A 20877-nucleotide genomic window follows, 5' to 3' on the forward strand; every position below is an offset into this window, starting at 1 on the left:
CAATGATGGTCTGCCATCAATTGCAAATCTAGGATGACCCATTTAAAATCTGTCAGCAAACTTTAGACCACCCTATATGTCACAATAGAGTGAACTGAGAAAAATACTCCTTTGGCCGATATCCTTATCAGAGAGTTGACTTCTTTTTGTTCATGCTGATCTGTAGTGCTTTTTTTTTTTTTTTTAACATCAAGAAAACTTTTATTAAAACCATTGACAATACAAAGTTCACAACAGTGTAAAAGTTACATTAGTAATATATTCCTTAATCACAAAAGCAATATTGTTTTGCATAACCACCGTTAATTAAATTTAACCGATCCATCCCACCCTAAAGGACCACCAACCTGCCTTACTATAGGTGTATGGAGAGCTTTTTCATAGATAAATCCGAACTGTAAATCTAATACTACGTTATAAAGATATAAACATATCACTAATACCCTCATCAACCCAACATTAACATATTAAATATTACATCCGATGCTAATGCGTATGACCCTGCTGCATTGCATCTTATCCAATTTCCGCATTGTTTTTGAAATTTGCCAATTGCTCCCTTTTACTATACACCTTTTTCTGCAATAGGATTGTATTATTTAACTTCGTCAATCGAGGGGGGACCTCTAGCCAGGCAATGTTTGGCAATGGTTTTCTTTGTATGATACTTCACTTTAGCTATAGCCAAAAGTACAAGAGAGGAACCTCCAACATCGCTCTGCAGTCCCAAAATACGTGACTTGGGACTTAGCAGAACCTTTGTATTTTATAACTTTAGTTCTGGTACTTGAATATTTGTAACTGTTCTCTTTTATAGGAGTCTACGAGAGTCAGCATTGGCGCATCGGTCAGTGTTTGGATTGACCCTTGTCACAATGATAGTTTGACACAAAGTTCAAAAGCTGAGCTCTTGAAGATTGCGTTGTCACCAGGAGACTCGCCTTCTTTGCCCACTGGTTCGGAAAACTCTGATCACTTAGATCAGTCGTGTGACATTGTATTACCGCATCCTAATGATTCATTGGACGGCCTGACAGCATTTGGTGACAATGAAGAAAATCTTAGACAGTCAGTAGATGAAGTTGCTCATAGCTCTTACATGAAGTGTGACAATTTGGTTATCGTACCTTCCGCCACTACAACTAATGTACCTTCAAAATTACAGATCAATCCTACATTGAAAGATAATTCATTCCAAACTGTAACCCTCACGTCGCATGGCCCAGAAAGCCATGATGCACAAGAGGTCTTAACACCTCAAATACCTCTTAAACATATTACAGAATATGATGATATATTACTAGAAAATCTTGACTCGAAAAATGAAGAAAATGTTGCAGCAAATATTTTAACCTATAACATTTTGAACACTGGTAAGCCTGACATATTCTCTTCTGCCATGGTAAGTGACAGTCAGTTAGAAGATCTGCAGGACACAGATAAGATTGATGGCGTTGAGGTCACGTCTGAGCCAAATGTTGTCACATCAACAAATGACACCTACGTTCTAGATCCTTGTCTTGATGCCGCACCAGAGGATGTCTCTTGTACATTAACAGATGTGCTATCAGAAGTAATGGAACGCATTGAAAATTGGAACTTATGTATAAAAGGCGATGAAGATTGCTTACAAAATGAGCTGGCTGATGATGAAGGCCATGGTGAGGGTTGTCAAGCAGTGGAAATGTTGCCTTCATTTTCTGCAGTGATGAAAGACCTTAGACTTGACCCTCTAGTCTGCGATCTTTCTGAGAGGTCTCTTTCTGATACTTTATTTATAGAGGGCACTCTTTTTACAGAAGTGGAATTTCAGGATTCAGAGCTGTCTTTATATAAAGCGGATCTTTACACAGCAGAGACAAGAGACAACAAATGTTGTACACCTATTGATGGGACAACCACAGATCTTGTGTATACTGAAAGAGATCCCACTCCATTAACACAAGCCAAATGGTTTTCTCCAAGTTATGGTATGGATCAGGTGCATCAGTTGGACCCTAACCTTGATCAAGGAAATGTAGCGCTAGGTACTCCATTATCTGACAGCTGTCCCACTCCAGTAATGCCCAATCCTTTGAAAGTTTGTGGCATCCCTTTATTTGGCAAAGGAATGTTAAAAAATCTTACTCCAAGGATGTTTGCCTCCCCTCATGATGCTGGGACTGCTATGACTCCACTGTCGACCACTGAGGGAGTGACATGGACTACACCTATAATGCTTCTGAATAAAAGTGTGAACACTTCCGGGGACTTCATGCTGGAGAGGAATAAAAGTGCGAAGGATAATTCCTCTGAGACGGATTCAGTCCTATGGAAGTAAGACTTTTGTGCTTTTTGTAGTCACTGTTGTTTTAAGAAACGGCATAATTCAATATTACAATCAATTGTAAGAAATGTTTTAATTTCTCAAAGAAATATGCTTCTTATGCACCATCTCTCCCCTTCTACCTTGCCTTCTGAACTAATTCACTCTGAAAAATACCGTAACTAAAATTTGTCTTGGTCAAAACTAAAGGGGTGTCATATTACAGCTGTCTATTAAAGAGTATGGAGGCGGGAGAGGATGGATGGGGGAAACGCGGAGTTGGGCACAGAATTTCATAAAAAGATCACTCTGTAGCTTTTTAGTAAGTGTTTATCTAATGTCTGTGCTGGATTCACAGTTACACAGCTCAGTAATGCTGAAAAATGTCCTTCATACAAAAGCCACATCTGTCTACTACATAGAAAAAGGCGAGCAGGAATCCTGCATGTGTTTGTGTAGCAATATTTTCACCACCTTCTACCGCAGAGACACTTGAAAATTAGAGCTGAAGCATGCAGCATGGAAAACTGGTTAAATATGCAGGATATCAGTAATATATTGTCAGAAATAGTGTTTATACCTCATGTTCACACACAGGCTTATTCTGAGAACTCACCTGACTTCACAGGTACACTTCTCGCTTTAAATGTTTTTGTTTTGTTTGCCCTGTATAAAACTAAAGATAGGTGTTGCAGCCCCCTGCCGCTTCCACCCTCCTCCATCTTTGTTGTTATGACTGCAGCCGTGATATTATGACTACAGGACTTTGGTTGCAGAAATCTTCGCTGAACTCGGTGGTGATGTGGATGGCGAAAGCACAATGCCGCTAAGTTCACTGCAAGGGCAGCATTTTTTAAAATTTTTTTAAATCCAAGGACTTGTAGTATGTATGAATAAGGCTACTTTCACACATCCGGTGTGTGGGGTCCAGCGGCGTGCGGCGAAAAGCCGGGCCGCCGGATCCGGCCTGCAGCCGTGACACCGGATGTGTATGCGGCGAGAGATACGGCTCAGACATTATTTAAAGGAGCCGCAGGACGAGGTGGACAGAGGCAGCCGATGAGAGACAGCTGCTGAAAGGGAGGTGAGGGGAGGGGAGGGGAGAGGGGGGTGGAGAAACATGGGGGGTTAACACTTAGTGTCCAGGCGAGAGAATCTCTCTCTCTTGCTGGGCACTTGTGGGGTTAACCCCACAGAGAGATCTATCTCTCTCACCCAGACACTGTGAGTGTTAACCCCACAAGTGCCCGGCGAGAGAGATCTCTCACAAGTGTCCGGGTGACAGAGAGAGATCTCTCTCTCTCTCTTGCCGGGCACTTGTGGGGTTAACATTCACAGAGTCCGGGCATGCGCTGTGGAAAAAGCCGGTCCGGCGCTGACAAAAAGCGTTGCAGGGAACGTTTTTTGCTGATGCCGGACGGCTAATTTATGCCGTGTCCGGCAACAACCGGACACGACGCATAACCATCTGGCACGATGCGGCGACCATGAAAGCTTATGGGACAAAACCCGATCCGGTGCTGGATCCGGTTATTAAAAATTTCGCCGCATCGTGCCGGATTACAAAAACCGGATGTGTGAAAGAGGCCTAACAAAAAAAAAACAAAACGAATCCCCTTTAAATGTTGTTAGTTCGTTTTAAATATAAGAATTCTGACTTCCATGCTCAGGAGAGCAATATGGTAGAAGCAGAGCTGTAAGATATCTCTTACTTCGTCTTCCAGTTTCTCCAGGGAGGCCTTATGTAATGCATCTCGGGATGAGCTGATGGAGCGTTTGGAAGGCACATTGATAGTAGTTGAAGTGCTTTCACGACAACTTCAAGGCTGGCAACAAACTCAAGTTTCATCTAAACCGTCTGAGCAGAGGGAGTGCTCCACGCAGACCTGTGTCACTTACACCAGTACGGTAAGGAGCAGACTATCTGCTCACTGGGGGAAAAGAGACTGCTGGAAAGTGACCACCAGCTCAGTAACATCCATAGCTTTGTATGCAATGTCCTAATACATTTCTGATCATTTTGCACAGCAGGTTTTCACTAGAAATATATATGTTATGACTTTGCATGGAGAGCTACTGTTGTACCATGAGCCAGTGAGGTATTTTTGACAATACTATCTTATCAAAAAAGTGCTGAAATCCCAACAGACCCTATTAAAGGGAATATGACACCAGTTTCTTACTACCCCATCTGAGAGCAGCGTAATATAGGTGCAGAGATCCTGATTCCAGCAATGCCTGATTCCAGCAATATATCATTTACTGGGCTACTTGATGTCCTTTTGATAAAATCCTTCTTTAATCTGCTGCAGATATAGCCGTTCTGTTCATGCGGAGCTGTGTATAACCCCATCCACACACCACTGTCAGCTTTTTGCCCATGTACAGTGTACACAATGTGATAAAACACTCCGGGATCGGCTTTGCTGGGGTCAAAGGTCACGTGCGTTCAGCATGAAACTCAGGCGCAGAGCCGGGGTCCGGGTATAACTGACACTGGGTCAGGTTTATTAACGGTGAAAGCAATGCATAAGGAAATAAAACATAAAACAAATCCTTGCCTGTCCGGCACTAACTAAACAATGGACAACCTAACTACCAACTGGCGGGCTTCTGTCCAGCCAAACCACAGTTGCAGTGGGCACTGCTTTCACTCACATGTGTCTCTCACACAGACAGGCTCTCTGTGTTCCCAGGCTGAGACACTCACACAACCACCTGGCATCCTTTTATATCCACCTCCCATTATTCATTAGCAAGCAGGTGCGATACTGACCAGACTAGGCCACATAGGAAAGGAATCTGGGCAAGCTATACCTGCCCTCATCCACTATTCCCACATGATTCTCACAACAGAAAGCTGGCAATTGGAGGTGGGTGCCTGGGTAATACAGAGCTCATCAACTTGTAATTTTGAATGTGTTGGAAAATATCTTAGCATGATGGCTTTCTTCATACACTTAAAAAATGACACTAGTGTGAACAGAGCCTTATAGGGGTTGTCCAGGCTTTTCACATAATCTCCGTGCATATCTGGGCTGCAGAACGCTGACAATAAGTAATTTACCTTCTGTGGCCAGTTTGCATGGTTTTCTAGATATCAGCTCTTGCTTGTAAGAAAAACGTCTAGGGGGGTGTGTTCTGGCATTGAAATGAGAACTGGTCATTTCCTCCTACTCTACTAAAAACCTGCCCTCTATAGCAACAGGCCCTCCCCGACCACATGAACAAGCCTATCCCTCCTCACACAGTAACAAATCCTCCCCCTCTAGCAGCCTCAGTGCAGAGAGCAGAACCACACAGCTGCTCCTCCCCCAGACACACACTGAACAGTGATCTATGGAAAGTGAAACTATTGAGGAGGAAACGACCAGTTCTTATTTCAATTCTAGAACACACCCTCCCTGGACGTTTTTCTTACAAGCAAGAGATGATATCTAGCAAACCCTGCAAACTGGCCACAGAAGGTAAATTACTTATTGTTAGCATTCTGCAGCCCAGATATGGCCTGTTTCACACTTCAGTTTTTTGAGTCAGTCAAAATCCGCCAAAAAGGCGGAAAGCGGATCCGCTTTCCGAACTGATGTGAATGGATGCCACCGGATCCGTTTTTTTGACGGATCCGCCGAATGAAGAATTTTAAAGGAAACGCTGCCCGGGAGGAGAGAGAGAGAATTTTTTTCGTCCGCAAGAGTTAAATTCCCGGCTGACTTCCTTTCTCTGGGCATGCGCACTGTAAAATGCGGATCCTGCAGCAAAAAACCGTTGCAGGGTCCGTCCAGGCATGTCGGCGGACGCAAAAAATTTGGCGGATCCGCAAAAAAACGGATCCAACGGATGGCCATCCGTCAAGATCCGCCGGTAATGCAACTCAATGGGGAAAAAAACGGATCCGCCCAAAAAAATGGCGGATCCGTTTTTTCAAAAAACGGCGGATTTTGACTGATGGTCAAAAACGGTAGTGTGAAACAGGCCTATGCAGTGAGATTATGTGAAAAGCCCGGACAACCCCTTTAAATAGCTGTGTTGAAAGTAACATAATGTATTTACAAATAGATGGTATTTCTCTAAAAGCGAACCTGCCAGAAGCAAAAGCAGCTATGGCAGATTCTTGCTTTTCAACTTTATCCTCCCAGGAGTTTGGCTTTCAAGTTCCAGTGAGTTTTACTCATTTATTAAACTTCCGCCACTCTCTTCACCACCAGATGTGGCACTGTATTAGCGAACATTTCAAACCCTCTGCTAGTATTACACTGTTATTTAGTCAGCAATGCTTCACTTTTAGCTAATATGTCAAGCTGCATTGATACAAATCATGATCAATGTACACATCGTAACTGGTTTGGAATGTACTTTTCTTTACCCTTTTTTAATAAATATCTATATAATTTTGTACTCTAGGCTCATTTTTGTCTTGTCCTCTTCCGATTGTGTTGCCTGCAGGACGAGCAGCACTACCATGATCTGTATTTGAAGGCGCTGAGTACTCTGCGATCAGAGCAGCACAGTCGGGAACAAGATGAGGCATTACACCAACATCTTAGAGACGCTGCTGAAGCTTTGGTAGGTCGTGTACGACCCCTTCTGTTGTATTGATTCATTGATCAGGATTACTCTTGTGTAAAAGCAGAGTTTATGCTGTCTCATATTTATGTATGATCAGGGAAAGAAAAAAGCCATACGGAAGAAAATACACACCAGAGATACAGTGAGATAACTTTGATTTAAACATCATATAACTTAACGATTAAAAATTAAATGAATGAAAACCCCATAGATATGTATAAACCACTGCACAACAATGAAATGCAACAATAATATATATAACACTTGTTGTAAGATCCCTCTAAGTTGAAATATTTGCAATCAGTAACATACCAATAGGACCAGAGAGGAACTGATGTATTTTTGAGTAATATAGATAATAGTCAAGTTCAAAACCATTTGTTATTATATTTCACAGTATGCTGTAAGAATAAATATAATATCAGGTGCTAAGTACTGAAACCATAAAGAAGCAATTTCAACAGTCCTGATCAGGAATATAGATCTAAACACATAGAGAGAGCACCAGAAAAGTGGTAATAGCGGAATCGGTCAGCAAGTGAGCATGCAACCGTGGCAATGTATGCATAAATGATAACGCAAGTAAAAGTTGGTATCCAAATCACATGGAAAACAAAGACTAGAAAGCGCACATTACAAGACTCATGGCTGCAAAGAGGAAACAATGGGGAAACCCCATGCGTATCGCTGCAAACAGAGCCGCTTCCTCAGGGGGAGAACGTGCTTCTTTATGGTTTCAGTACTTCATGTTCAGACATATTTAACTACTTGCAGCATACTGTTTAATTTAATTGCTATGTATGTTAGTCAAAGACCTATTCGCACCTTTATCGTCATATTGGTATGTTATTGATTGCATATACTTAAACTTAGGGGGATCTTATAACATATGACATACGCTCATACAGTGGGTGCGGAAAGTTTTCAAACCCCTTTAAATTTTTCACTTTGTTTCATTGCAGCCATTTGGTAAATTCAAAAGAGTAAATTTTTTTCTCATTAATGTACACTCTGCACCCCATCTTGATGGAAAAAAAATTAGAAATGTAGACATTTTTGCAAATTTATTAAGAAAGAAAAACTGAACTATCACATGGTCATAAATATTCAGACCCTTTGCTCAGTATTGAGTAGAAGCACCCTTTTGAGCTAGTACAGCCATGAGTCTTCTTGGGAATGATACAACAAGTTTTTCACACCAGGATTTGGGGATCCTCTGCCATTCTTCCTTGCAGATTCTCTCCAGTTCCGTCAGGTTGGATGGTGAATGTTGGTGGACAGCCATTTTCAGGTCTCTCCAGAGATGCTCAATTGGGTTTAGGTCAGGGCTCTGGCTGGGCCAGTCAAGAATGGTCACAGAGTTGTTCTGAAGCCACTCCTTTGTTATTTTAGCTGTGTGCTTAGGGTCATTGCCTTGTTGGAAGGTTAACCTTCGGCCAAGTCTGAGGTCCAGAGAAAAACCTATATAGAAAAGAATTCCCAAAAGTAAGAATCAATATTTCTTCTTCGCCTCATTGGGGGACACAGACCATGGGCGTTATGCTGCTGCCATTGGGAGGCTGACACTAAGTGAATACAAAAAAAGTTAGCTCCTCCTCTGCAGTATACACCCTCGTGCTGGCTCCCAGAGAACCAGTTCTTGCTTAGTGTCCATAGGAGGCACACGGGTCTGGTGTTTAGACCAAAAATCCTTTTTTATTTTAATTTTCAATTATTTTTTTTTACCTTTTTTACTTTTTCTTCTCATGAAGGGGCGATGGATCCTTTCAAGGCGCCAATCTCCCTGAACCAATAACATGCGAGCACGTGGAGTGTCGCCTCCACGTATCCTCTCCTGCAACGCGGGACGCCATTGCCTGGGCTGTTTTTAGGGGCGGCGGGTCCCTTAAAGGGCACCGATCTCCCCGCACCATAAACAGACGTGCACATGGAGTGTCACCTCCATGTATCCTCTTCTGCAGCCAGGCCTAATGTCGGAACAACCAGCCCTGTGCACACGGGGGGCTCGAACTCCGTGCATGTACAGAGGTACTTTCTTCCTTGGCGTCCGTGCAGCCCCCACTCATCATCACTGTTAAAGCGAATGATGGAAGGAGGCGGACGGTCCCTCTCCACCTCCTTAACAAAGGGATGGTGGATTGAGGGATTCCCTTCATCCCTGCACTGTCCAAACCAGCAGCGACGGCAGGAGGATCCGGACCTGCTGCATACAGCTGTTTTTACCTGCCACCCGGCAGCTTCTCCGGGTAAGTGCCGGGGCTGGAGGGCTCTGAGCAGGCAGTCCGGGGAGGCGCTGGCATTGGGTTCCCATCTCGTCTTCTGTTCGGCACGGGCCGTCATTATAAATTTACCCCCCGGCTTCGGCCTTGTGCAGACCGTAGCCGGAGATTATGCCTGTGCTATGACGCGCTCTGGCTATTCCGCCCACTATTTTGGTGCTTCTCGTCCAGGACGAGAAGTGCCTATTCAGATCTTGGCGGCCATTTTCATTCTGCTGCTTCCGGACTCGAGCTGACATCCGGAAGTGGCCGCTGCATTTGACCCGGCGGTATTCAGTGCTGAGGACAGCGCTAATCCAGCGAAGACTCCGGGGACACAAGATCCGGGTAAGAAGGCGGTAGTTCCCTCCCCCCTGCGGTATCATGCACTATTACCTGGTCTGCTAGCAATGCCTATTAAAAACATATAGGGGTACTGTGCTCGCTTCAGTAGCGCATATACTAAAATTGTAACCGCAAAATCGTGGAAGTGTTCCATTTAACAGTGGCAGTTTATTTCCATGTCCCAGTCCAAAAAGTCTAATAAGACAATTCCAGTCATCTTCATACCAATTCCTCCGACCCCAAATGCGCTCAGGAGCCTTCCGCCGCCACCGATCTCAGTGTACTTAGTCCCCGTGAGTGGGTTTAGTCACTGTAGGAATCCATGGCTTCTCTGGCCAAAGAGATTGAATTCCTTTGTGGATCGGAGCGTTCGCCTCTCCTACAAGGGTGCCATCGGCTAGCAGGGGCAGCAAGTTTTCTAGAAACGTACAGGCGTCTAGTAACGGATCCGTAGTACATTACCCGAGCAATCAAGTGCCGTGGTGTCCGTGAGCTCTGTCTCTCGCTCTCACTCACCAGAGATTTGCAGCGAACAAGACCGGAGTATGAATCATTTGTTTCCTTAAATCTGGACTTGCCAGAGTTCCAGAAAACGGGGGATTCACTTATCAAGGCCGTCAACCAGACTCAGAAGGTTGATGAGTATTCCGGTTCTGTCCTGGAACTCGCAGTGTCTTTCAGGAGGACTAATCTCCCTTTTACAGCGTTTGCCATTCACCAGGAGGTTCGGGTTATACTCAACCGGACAGAAAGCGACCTGATAAACGCCTCACAGGACAATCCTCTTGAGGTGAGGTACCCCCTTTTTCAGCTGATTTGCGGAAAGATTGGGCTGAATCTCCTGCTGTAGACTTGCCAGTATTTCGTCCAGCATCCAGAACCCTTCTATCCTATGCCGGATGGATCATCAACCCACAGACCGTCAGAGAATCTGGCTCGCTCAGTCTTTGAGGCCTTGGGTTTAGCACTCTATCCATCGTTTGCCGCGGAGAGGGTAGCTAAAGCCATGATCTCCTGGACGCCTCTTTGGATGCGGCTAGCTGCGCTGCACTATCAGCGGCAAATGCCATCACGATCAGTGAATAGAAAATGGACTCTGTGTGCAAAAAGTCTCTGACATCTCTTCCTTACCAGAGTGGCCGTTTATTTAGAATGAAGCTGGTTCAGCTTGTCTCTGATGCTACGGGAGGAAAGAGCAAATTTCCTTCGCAGCAAGGCTTAGACGTCTTTTTCGGCGTCAACAACAAAACCGTTTTCGGACACCATAGATTCACTGCGTTAAGACGGAATCATTGTTCCGGTCTCAGTAAACGAAGGGCTCAAGGGTTTCTACTTGGATCTGTTTGCAGTGCCGTAAGACCCATACTGGATCTCAAACTTCTAAACAAGTTTGTCAGGGTCCGCCATTTCCGGATAGAGTCAGTCCATTCGGTCATTACTTTGGCTGCATGGGGTCCTGGCATCAAAATCCCACCATGGAGGTTATCGGACCTGCAACACCCATGGGCAACAATCCTGGGCAAGTGCTCCCTGAGGCCCCATTGGTGTTCCCTGCAAAGGATGCATGGGATTAACGCGTCATGGGATATTCTGTGGTACAGCCTAATTTTGCAGGGACTGGGATATAGACTGCACTATTCTCCCCCCCCCCCCCCCCCCCCTCGAGCGGGTTTTGCCGCTGTCGCAACCCATGGCATCACTGGTCACAGCGATACAGTCTCTTCATGATCCCTCCTCTATCGGTCAGGGTCTTCTCCAGCCTGGCTCGGATGATTCCTCCATCTCTAATGCAACACATTGGTTCAGTAGTTGGCACTACAGCCTTGCATTGCTGGAATCTTGGGTTCTGATCCCACCAAGGATCATGCAGACTCGTTGATTTAAAAAAAGGGAGTTTCTAGCATCCTTCGACAGCGGGATGCTTATCGCTATATTCCGGTTTTCTCCTCTCTACACTTTCCTGTGCTTCGCCATTCCCGAACAGCATTTTCAGTTCACGGCCTTGCTACCGTTCCCACAGTGCTCTCGAAGGTCATGACGGCCGTCATGTCCATCTTGTACACTCGTTCTGCCCTACGCAGACGATCATCTAATCGGGTCCGTCCTTCCAGGACTGCGCGAAGTGGCGATACTCTTTCTCGCCTGAGCTCGCTGATAAACGCATACAAGTCTTCCCTTGTTCCAGCTCAGCGGATATCCTTTATAGGAATGACACTGGACACCTCTGAGGGTTGGTGATTCTCCCTCAAGACAAGGTCTGAGCCCTTCAACAAGCAGCCCGCGCACTTAGCCTTTCATCCCGTCATTCCATCCGGTTTGCCATGAGGGCACAGGGGAAAAATGGTGGCAACAATGGAAGCGGTCTCCTTCGCTCAGCTGCATCTCCGTCCCCTGCAGCATGAACCCATTCTCCCTTGACAGGCAACCTCATAGATGGTGGACATTGAGGTCTTCTCTGTTCCAGGGGAAATCCTTTTTCTCGGTTTGATGGCTAGTGGTGTCTACTGATGCCAGTCTCCTTGGCTGGGGAGTAGTCTTTCGTCACCACACTGCTCAGTGGCAATGGTCAACTCGGTAGTCGAGCCTCCCGGTCAATGCCCGGGAAATCCGAGCAATCAGGATAGCCCTGCACCAGTTCGATTATCTCCTGGCAGGTCACCCCATCCGAATTCAATCGGACAAAGCCACGGCTGTCTCGTATATCAATCATCAAAGGGGTACCCGCAGCAGAGTGGCAATGCGCGAGGTAGCCCATATTCTCCGATGGGCAGAGAGGAACCACTCAGTATTTTCTGCAGTCCATATCCCAGGCGTGAAAATTTGGGCGGCAGTTTTTCTTAGCCGTCAAAGTTTTGCCTTGGGACAGTGGGAACTTGGAGGTCTTTCGACAGATATGTATTTAAGTACTCCGGACATAGATCTGATGGCTTCAAGATTGAACGCCCAGGTACTCCACTTTAGAGCTCTTTCTCGTGATCCCTAGACCATCAAGGTGCATGCATGGGTGTCGCCGTGGCTTCAGTTTCATCTTCCGTACATGTTTTTCCCCGCTTTCTTTACTTCCGAGGGTCATCAGGAAGATCTAAGCAGGAGACTCCAGTAATCCTTGTCACCCAGGTTTGGCCACACTGGGCCTGGTATGCAGATTTAGTGCAGATAGTCACTGATGTCCCGTGGCGACTGACGGATCGTCCAGATCTGCTCTGCCAACGTCGGTTTTGTTATGAGAACTCAGGGGCCCTTTGTTTAACGGTTTGGCCGTTGAAGCCTGGGAGCTATCTCAAGCTGGGTTCTCTCATCAAGGGTTTCCCACCATGACTAGCGTTGGGAAGCCTGCATCAGCTAGCATCTATCACCACACCTGATAACCTTTTTTGCATGGTGCAGATACGACAGACGTCCTCATGTCTTTATTCCCTCCATTTTGGGAATTTCTCCAGACTAGTCTGGAATCAGGTTTGGCGCTCAGCTCTCTCTCTCTCAAAGGCCAGATCTCGGCCTTATCTGTTTTATTCTAGTGCAGGATTGCTTCCATTTTGCAAGCGAGGTTTTTCTTTCAGGGGGTCTCTCATGTAGTATTCCCCTATAGAATGCCGTTAGAGGCATTCCTGGTCCTGGGTGCTTTTCAGCAGACGCCTTTCGAACCGTTGCAGGATGTCTCGTTGCCAGTTCTGTCTTGGAAAGTCGTCTTGTCGCAGTGACGTCGCAGGCTGGCTATCAGGCAAGTCTCAGAGCTAGCCACTCAATTCTGTCGAGTTCCTTTCCCGATTTTCCACCAGGACAAGGTGGTCATCGAATCGTCTCGGTTCTTTGTTGTCCAAGGTGGTCTCGTCTTTCCACCTTAACGAGGACATTGTCCTCTCTTTTTGTCCAACACCAGTACATCGGGTGGAATGAGCTCTTCACACCCTGAATGTAGTGCGGGCTCTCAGGCATGGTTTAGCCACTTCAGGGCCACAATACCAAATGGATTCGCTTGTCCATTCGGAATTGCTACTGCATCAGAGACACGCCTATCCCAGCAGGGATTAAGGCACACTCTACTCGGTCGATGGACACTTTTTGAGCCATTCGGCATTGTGCGTCTGCAGAACAGGTCTGCAAGGCTGCGTCTTGGTACAGCTTACGCTATCAGACTTCTGCACATGTGGCCTTTCGCAGACGTATTCTGCAAATGGCGGTAGCACAACTTTAGTCAGTTGGTACATGGGGTTCGATCTTTATGTGGTTCCCCACCCAGTGACTGCTTTGGGACGTCCCATGGTCTGTGTCCCCCAATGAGGTGAAGGAGAAATTGGGATTTTTGTGTATTCACCATAAAATCCTTTCTCTGAGCCACTCATTGGGGGACACAGCACCCACCCTTTTGTCTTGCACTTGTTTTTCTTTAATTTGATGTGTTGTACTCTGATATGATGTGAATAAACTCCTGCTTTTGCACTGAACTGGTTCTTGAGGAGCCAGCATGAGGGTGTATACTGCAGAGGAGGAGCTAACTTTTTTTGTATTCACTTAGTGTCAGCTTCCTAGTGGCAGCAGCATAACACCCATGGTCTGTGTCCCCCAATGAGTGGCTCGGAGAAAAGGATTTTAAGGTGAGTACACAAAAATCCCTATTTATTAATGTGAATACGATAAATGTGCAAACCAATCTAAAAAAGAAAAAAGTATTCACAGAAAATATATAAAATGAAGCTTTATTCAATATCAATTAAAAACATGATTGAAACAACCAAAATAATATAAAAATAACCGTGCAAGGCATGATTATGAAACAACATGATAATAACCAATAAAAACACAATAAATGTGATAGGTGAGGGAGCAGAGTATGTCACCCAGGCAAAAGTTAATATACATTCATTATAACAATATTAAATGCTCTGGGAAGCCAATAAACATGCCAAAATATGATGTGATTATTGATAATTAATAAAGGAATCAAACAAAAAATTATATATTATAAATATATTATAAAAATAAATATGTTAGTGCCAATAGTTACATCTAATATATAAAGATCAAGTGTATGTATGTACAGTTGTGGCCAAAAGTATTGACACCCCTGCAATTTTGTCAGATAATACTCAGTTTCTTCCTGAAAATTATTGCAAACACAAATTCTTTGTTATTATTATCTTCATTTAATTTGTCTTAAATGAAAAAACACAAAAAGAATTGTCCTAAAGCCAAATTGGATATAATTCCACACCAAACATAAAAAAGAGGGTGGACAAAAGTATTGGCACTGTTCGAAATATCATGTGATGCTTCTCTAATTTGTGTAATTAACAGCACCTGTAACTTGTGGCACCAAACAGGTGTTGGCAATAACTAAATCACACTTGCAGCCAGTTGACATGGATTAAAGTTGACTCAACCTCTGTCCTGTGTCCTTGTGTGTACCACATTGAGCATGGAGAAAAGAAAGAAGACCAAAGAACTGTCTGAGGACTTGAGAAACCAAATTGTGAGGAAGCATGAGCAATCTCAAGGCTACAAGTCCATCTCCAAAGACCTGAATGTTCCTGTGTCTACCGTGCACAGTGTCATCAAGAAGTTTAAAGCCCATGGCACTGTGGCTAACCTCCCTAGATGTGGACGGAAAAGAAAAATTGACAAGAGATTTCAACGCAAGATTGTGCGGATGTTGGATAAAGAGCCTCGACTAACATCCAAACAAGTTCAAGCTGCCCTGCAGCCCGAGGGTACAACAGTGTCAACCCGTACTATCCGTCGGCGTCTGAATGAAAAGGGACTGTATGGTAGGAGACCCAGGAAGACCCCACTTCTTTCCCTGAGACATAAAAAAGCCAGGCTGGAGTTTGCCAAAACTTACCTGAAAAAGCCTAAAACATTTTGGAAGAATGTTCTCTGGTCAGATGAGACAAAAGTAGAGCTTTTTGGGCAAAGGCATCAACATAGAGTTTACAGGAGAAAAAAAAGAGGCATTCAAAGAAAAGAACACGGTCCCTACAGTCAAACATGGCGGAGGTTCCCTGATGTTTTGGGGTTGATTTGCTGCCTCTGGCACTGGACTGCTTGACCGTGTGCATGGCATTATGAAGTCTGAAGACTACCAACAAATTTTGCAGCATAATGTAGGGCCCAGTGTGAGAAAGCTGGGTCTACCTCAGAGGTCATGGGTCTTCCAGCAGGACAATGACCCAAATCACACTTCAAAAAGCACTAGAAAATGGTTTGAGAGAAAGCACTGGAGACTTCTAAGGTGGCCAGCAATGAGTCAAGAAAGAATGAATCCCATAGAACACCTGTGGAGAGATCTAAAAATGGCAGTTTGGAGAAGGCACCCTTCTAATATCAGGGACCTGGAGCAGTTTGCAAAGAAGAATGGTCTAAAATTCCAGCAGAGCATTGTAAGAAACTCATTGATGGTTACCGGCAGCGGTTGGTCGCAGTTATTTTGGCTAAAGGTTGTGCAACCAAGTATTAGGCTGAGGGTGCCAATACTTTTGTCTGGCCTATTTTTGGAGTTTTGTGTGAAATGATCAATGTTTTGCTTTTTGCTTCATTCTCTTTTGTGTTTTTTCATTTAAGACAAATCAAATGAAGATAATACCAAAGAATTTGTGTTTGCAATCATTTTCAGGAAGAAACTGAGTATTATCTGACAAAATTGCAGGGGTGTCAATACTTTTGGCCACAACTGTATGTGTGTGTGTGTGTTTGTGTATATGTCCGGGATAGGCATCCGCACCGTCGCAGCTACAGCCACAAAATTTGGCACAGTCACACGTCTGGACCCCGAGAGTGTCCTAAGCTATGTTGAGGCGAAATTTTAACCCCGCGCGTTCCAATTCACCAAACAATTTTGCCCCTATCTACATAATGGGGAAAAAGTGTGTGTATCAAGCCTCGCCCCTCATTATGATGTCATAATGGTTGCCATGGCGACGCTGATGTCATCATAGGTTCCAAGCCCCGCCGCTCACTATGATGTCATAATGGCTGACTATGGGATGGAGGATGTGTGATGGGTATATGGGCACTGGACTATGGGATGGAGGATATGTATGACGGGTATATGTGCACGGGACTATGGGATGGAAGATGTGTGATGGGTATATTGGCACTGGACTATGGGATGGAGGATATGTATGATGGATATATGGGCATGGGTATATGGCATCGTGGATATGTATGATGGGTATATGGGCATGGGACTATGGGATGGAGGATGTGTGATGGGTATATGGGCACTCGACTATGGGATGGAAGATATGTATGATGGGTATATGGGCACGGGACTATGGGATGGAGGATAATTATAATTTGCTATAACTAACCACAGTTAGTTACTATGCCTGGGCAGCGCCGGGCTCTTTAGCTAGTATACAATAAAGTGTCAAGTGCCTAGTGCAAAAAAAAAAAAAAAATATATATATATATATATATATATATATATTTATAATCTACCAACTGACACCAGCCTGAAACATAATGCCCACAGCAATGACAGTCATCCTGTCCATGCTGCTGAAAAACACCCCATAGCATGATGCTGCCACCACCACCATGTTTCACTATTGGGATGGTATTGGGCAAGTGATGAGTAGTGCCTGGTTTTCTCCACACATACCGCTTAGAATTATCAACAAAAAGGTCTATCTTCGTCTCATCAGACCAGAAAATCTTATTTCTCATAGTCTGGGAGTCCTTCAAGTGTTTTTTTTAGCAAACTCTATGCGGGCTTTCATATGTCTGGCACTGAGGAGAAGTATGAAAATTGAATTGCCTTACTGCACTAGAAATATGAAAAATTGAGTATGCTTAGAGCATAAATTGCCCAATTCATGTGTACCTGGAAGCCACGTTAAGGCGATTCTCGTTTACAGGACATAACCTAATGCCAATCCTTAATTAGATTAAAGTCTTCATCTGTATGGGAACCTAATGTGAATCCTCTCTTGGACTGAAATCTATTTCTCTATGGAGGGGTAGGGTCCTGCTGTGATTAAAAACGCCTGAGGCTAAGGGGCGGAGTGCTCAGTCAGAAGGCTAATGAATACAAATTTAAAAACTGACCGTCACATCCAAGAGGCAGACACGTGACTGTTTTCAAACCTGTTTCTATCTTAGGTTGTTTGTTTTCTTTTAATTTTTTCTCTTTTTCAAGTTCTCCAAAGTTTGCCACCTACGTGTCTCAGCAGATGCAATCCTTGGTTAAAAGGGTTTGCAAGTGGCCGTGACCTAGGTTCCCACCTAAAGGATTTCATTCTTCTCCATTTTCTAGTTCTCTTTGTGCCACTCTTGGGACAAATACTTAAAGAGTTTGTGCACTACTTTTACATTGATGGCCTATCTTTAGGATAGGTTATCAATGTCTGATCGGTGTGTGTGCGATCAGCTGTTCTCGGTGGCGGTATCGCACCGATCAGACATTAATAATCTATCCTAAGGTTTAGCCCAGGGATGTGGAGTCAGTCGGTGCTTATTTTGGTGGAGTCGGTATAAAATGGACCGACTCCTAAAATATATAATAAATTGGGTAAAGTAGTTCAATGCAGAATGTGCAGAATATTTTTTCATAGGAATATGGGAAAGTTATGAAATGTCCTATAAATGGCTGTTCTATTCCTGATCTAAGGCTACATTCACACAAGAACAGGTTCTTGCTATTGTAACGGACAATGCTTCAAACATAAGTACAATTAAACTGATGAATGAGCGTAATAAACAACAGCTAGAAGAAAATTTAGGATACAGTATGTTTGAGATGGAAGGCCACAGTGCTGTTCATGTAACTGAGGAACAAACATATTACAACAGAAGAAAAGCAAAATTATACTTTAGAAATAGATGATCTTGTTGAAGCTGCTTCAAAACACTTTCATATTCATCACATGCGCTGTGTTGTGCACACGCTGCAGCTGGCAATAAGAGAGAGTCTGCAAGAGGGACATGCTGAAAATCTGATTGGAAAAGTGAGGAAATTGGTTATTGCCGCCAGAACCCCTAAAATTGATTCCATCTTGGAGACGTGCTTGGAAAGGGGCAATTGGCGATCAAGCCACTCTGCTCGGTGGAGCAGCACTTATTTAATGTTTGAGCGATTGCTTGAACTAAAACCGTTTCTTATAGATATGACGAACCCTCAGATAACCCTAAATGAAGATCAATGGACACAGGTGGCTGAATTGAAGGAATTGCTTAATCACCCATTTACAGTGACTAAAAAATTACAAGCTGAGGATTTAACTCCTGGCATTTTCATAAGGGAGTGGAAGAACTTGCTATTTTGCCTGTCCCAAAGAAGAGATTTAATCGCAGATAGCATTTCTGCTTCAATGAAACAGAGAAGTATCATTTCTCCTTTCGGAGAATGACATGCTAAGCATGTCGAGATGAGAAGACTTAAAGCTGCAATGCTCCTCTGGGAAATATGCTAATTATGCAAATTGTCTCTTCAGAGAGGAAGAGGACTGGAACTCTAGTGCCACCTATTGGATGTAGCAATCCTAAAAGTCAATGTCGACCCTTTAACGAGCCTTGTTACATGACTTAGGATAAAAGCCAAGCCAGAAACTCCAATTTGCAGGCACTGTGTTTCGGGGTACTGCCCGTCGTCAGTGCAAAGTGTGAGATCTGGTTTGGCTGTGAGAGAGGTGTCTGACCGATATCCAAGAAGTATCATTTCTCCTTGCGGAGAATGACATGCTAAGCATGTCGAGATGAGGAGACTTAAAGCCGCAATGCTCCTCTGGGAAATATGCTAATTATGCAAATTGTCTCTTCAGAGAGGAAGAGACAACATGTAACAAGACTTTTAGGATTGCTACTTCCAATAGGTGGCACTAGAGTTCTAGTCCTCTTCCTCTCTGAAGAGACAATTTGCATAATTAACAATGAAATGGAGAGAGACACAGCTATTGGAAAATAAAAATTTTCTGGCAGTTGTTTATGTGGACCAAAGTCATCGTATACTGCTTGATGATCAACAGCTTACTAAAGCAAAAGAAGATCTGATTGAGGTAGCAGTTAGGATGAGTGGCCTACAGGAGGACTGCCAGGCGCAAGAGGACTTGGGTCCTGACAGTGCTACTGCTGCCATATCTTCATGCTCATCAGATGAGGCGTTTGACAAGTATTTGGATGACATGGAGCAGGCAAAACGTTGCCGCAAGGAAAAAGATTTCACTCTGTCTCCTATAGCAAGCACATATTTCAGCAAAATGTTTCACTTGCTCTCAAAGAAATAGAAAAATTCAACCGTTCATCAAATCTGACTGTGCATGAGGCAATTCCTTTATACCCGCAAATTGTTAGAGATGCTGCCCATGTGGTTACGGCTTTGCCTCCGACCCAAGTTAGTGTAGAGAGGTTGTTCTCTGGCCTTAAAATTATTAGGTCAGATTTGAGGTCATCTATGAAGGAGGATCTGATGGAGGCAATTCTATTAGAGCAAATTCATAGACTGCACAAATGTTATTTAGTATGTTTTTGTTGAAAACTGTTTTTTTGCCACTTACAGTCATGGCCAAAAGTTTTGAGAATGACACAAATATTAATTTTTACAAAGTCTACTGCTTCATTTTTTCTAATGGCAATTTGCATATACTCCAGAATGTTATAAAGAGTGATCAGCTTAACAGCAATTACTTGCAAAGTCAATATTTGCCTAGAAAATGAACTTTATCCCCCAAAACACATTTCAACATCATTGCAGCCCTGCCTTAAAAGGACCAGCTAACATCGTTTCAGTGATTGCTCCATTAACACAGGTGTGGGTGTTGATGAGGACAGGGCTGGAGATCAATCTGTCATGATTAAGTAAGAATGACACCACTGGACACTTTAAAAGGAGGCTGGTGCTTGGCATCATTGTTTCTCTTCTGTTAACCATGGTTATCTCCAAAGAAACACGTGCAGTCATCATTGCACTGCACAAAAATGGCCTAACAGGGAAGAGTATCGCAGCTAGAAAGATTGCACCTCAGTCAACAATCTATCGCATCATCAAGAACTTCAAGGAGAGAGGTTCCCTTGTTGCCAAAAAGGCTCCAGGGCGCCCAAGAAAGACCAGCAAGCGCCAGGACCGTCTCTTAAAAGTGTTTCAGCTGCAGGATCGGGCTACCAGCAGTGCAGAGCTTGCTCAGGAATGGATCAGGCAGGTGTGAGTGCATCTGCACGCACTGTGAGGCGGAGACTCTTTGAGCAAGGCCTGGTCTCAAGGATGGCAGCAAAGAAGCCACTTCTCTCCAGAAAAAACATCATGGACAGACTAATATTCTGCAAGAGGTACAGGGAGTGGACTGCTGAGGACTGGGGTAAAGTCATTTTCTCTGATGAATCCCCTTTTCGATTGTTTGGGACATCTGGAAAACGACTTATTCGGAGAAGACCAGGTGAGCGCTACCACCAGTCTTGTCTCATGCCAACTGT

The 20877-nt window shown here is 44.2% G+C and overlaps 1 protein-coding gene across 1 annotated transcript in view; it reads left to right on the forward strand.

Annotated features, from left to right (window-relative positions):
• The window catches only part of SPAG5 (sperm associated antigen 5), a 137204-nt gene that overhangs the window by 16656 nt on the left and 99671 nt on the right, over nucleotides 1–20877 (forward strand). The window contains exons 4-6 of the mRNA XM_073565525.1: nucleotides 818–2316; nucleotides 4030–4213; nucleotides 6749–6868. Coding sequence (XP_073421626.1) covers nucleotides 818–2316; nucleotides 4030–4213; nucleotides 6749–6868 — 1803 coding nt within the window. The remainder of the gene's footprint in view (nucleotides 1–817; nucleotides 2317–4029; nucleotides 4214–6748; nucleotides 6869–20877) is intronic.

Source organism: Dendrobates tinctorius, unplaced genomic scaffold (assembly GCF_039654945.1).
Source record: "Dendrobates tinctorius isolate UK_male_01 unplaced genomic scaffold, ASM3965494v1 ptg000016l, whole genome shotgun sequence".
NCBI classification, from domain to species: domain Eukaryota; kingdom Metazoa; phylum Chordata; class Amphibia; order Anura; family Dendrobatidae; genus Dendrobates; species Dendrobates tinctorius.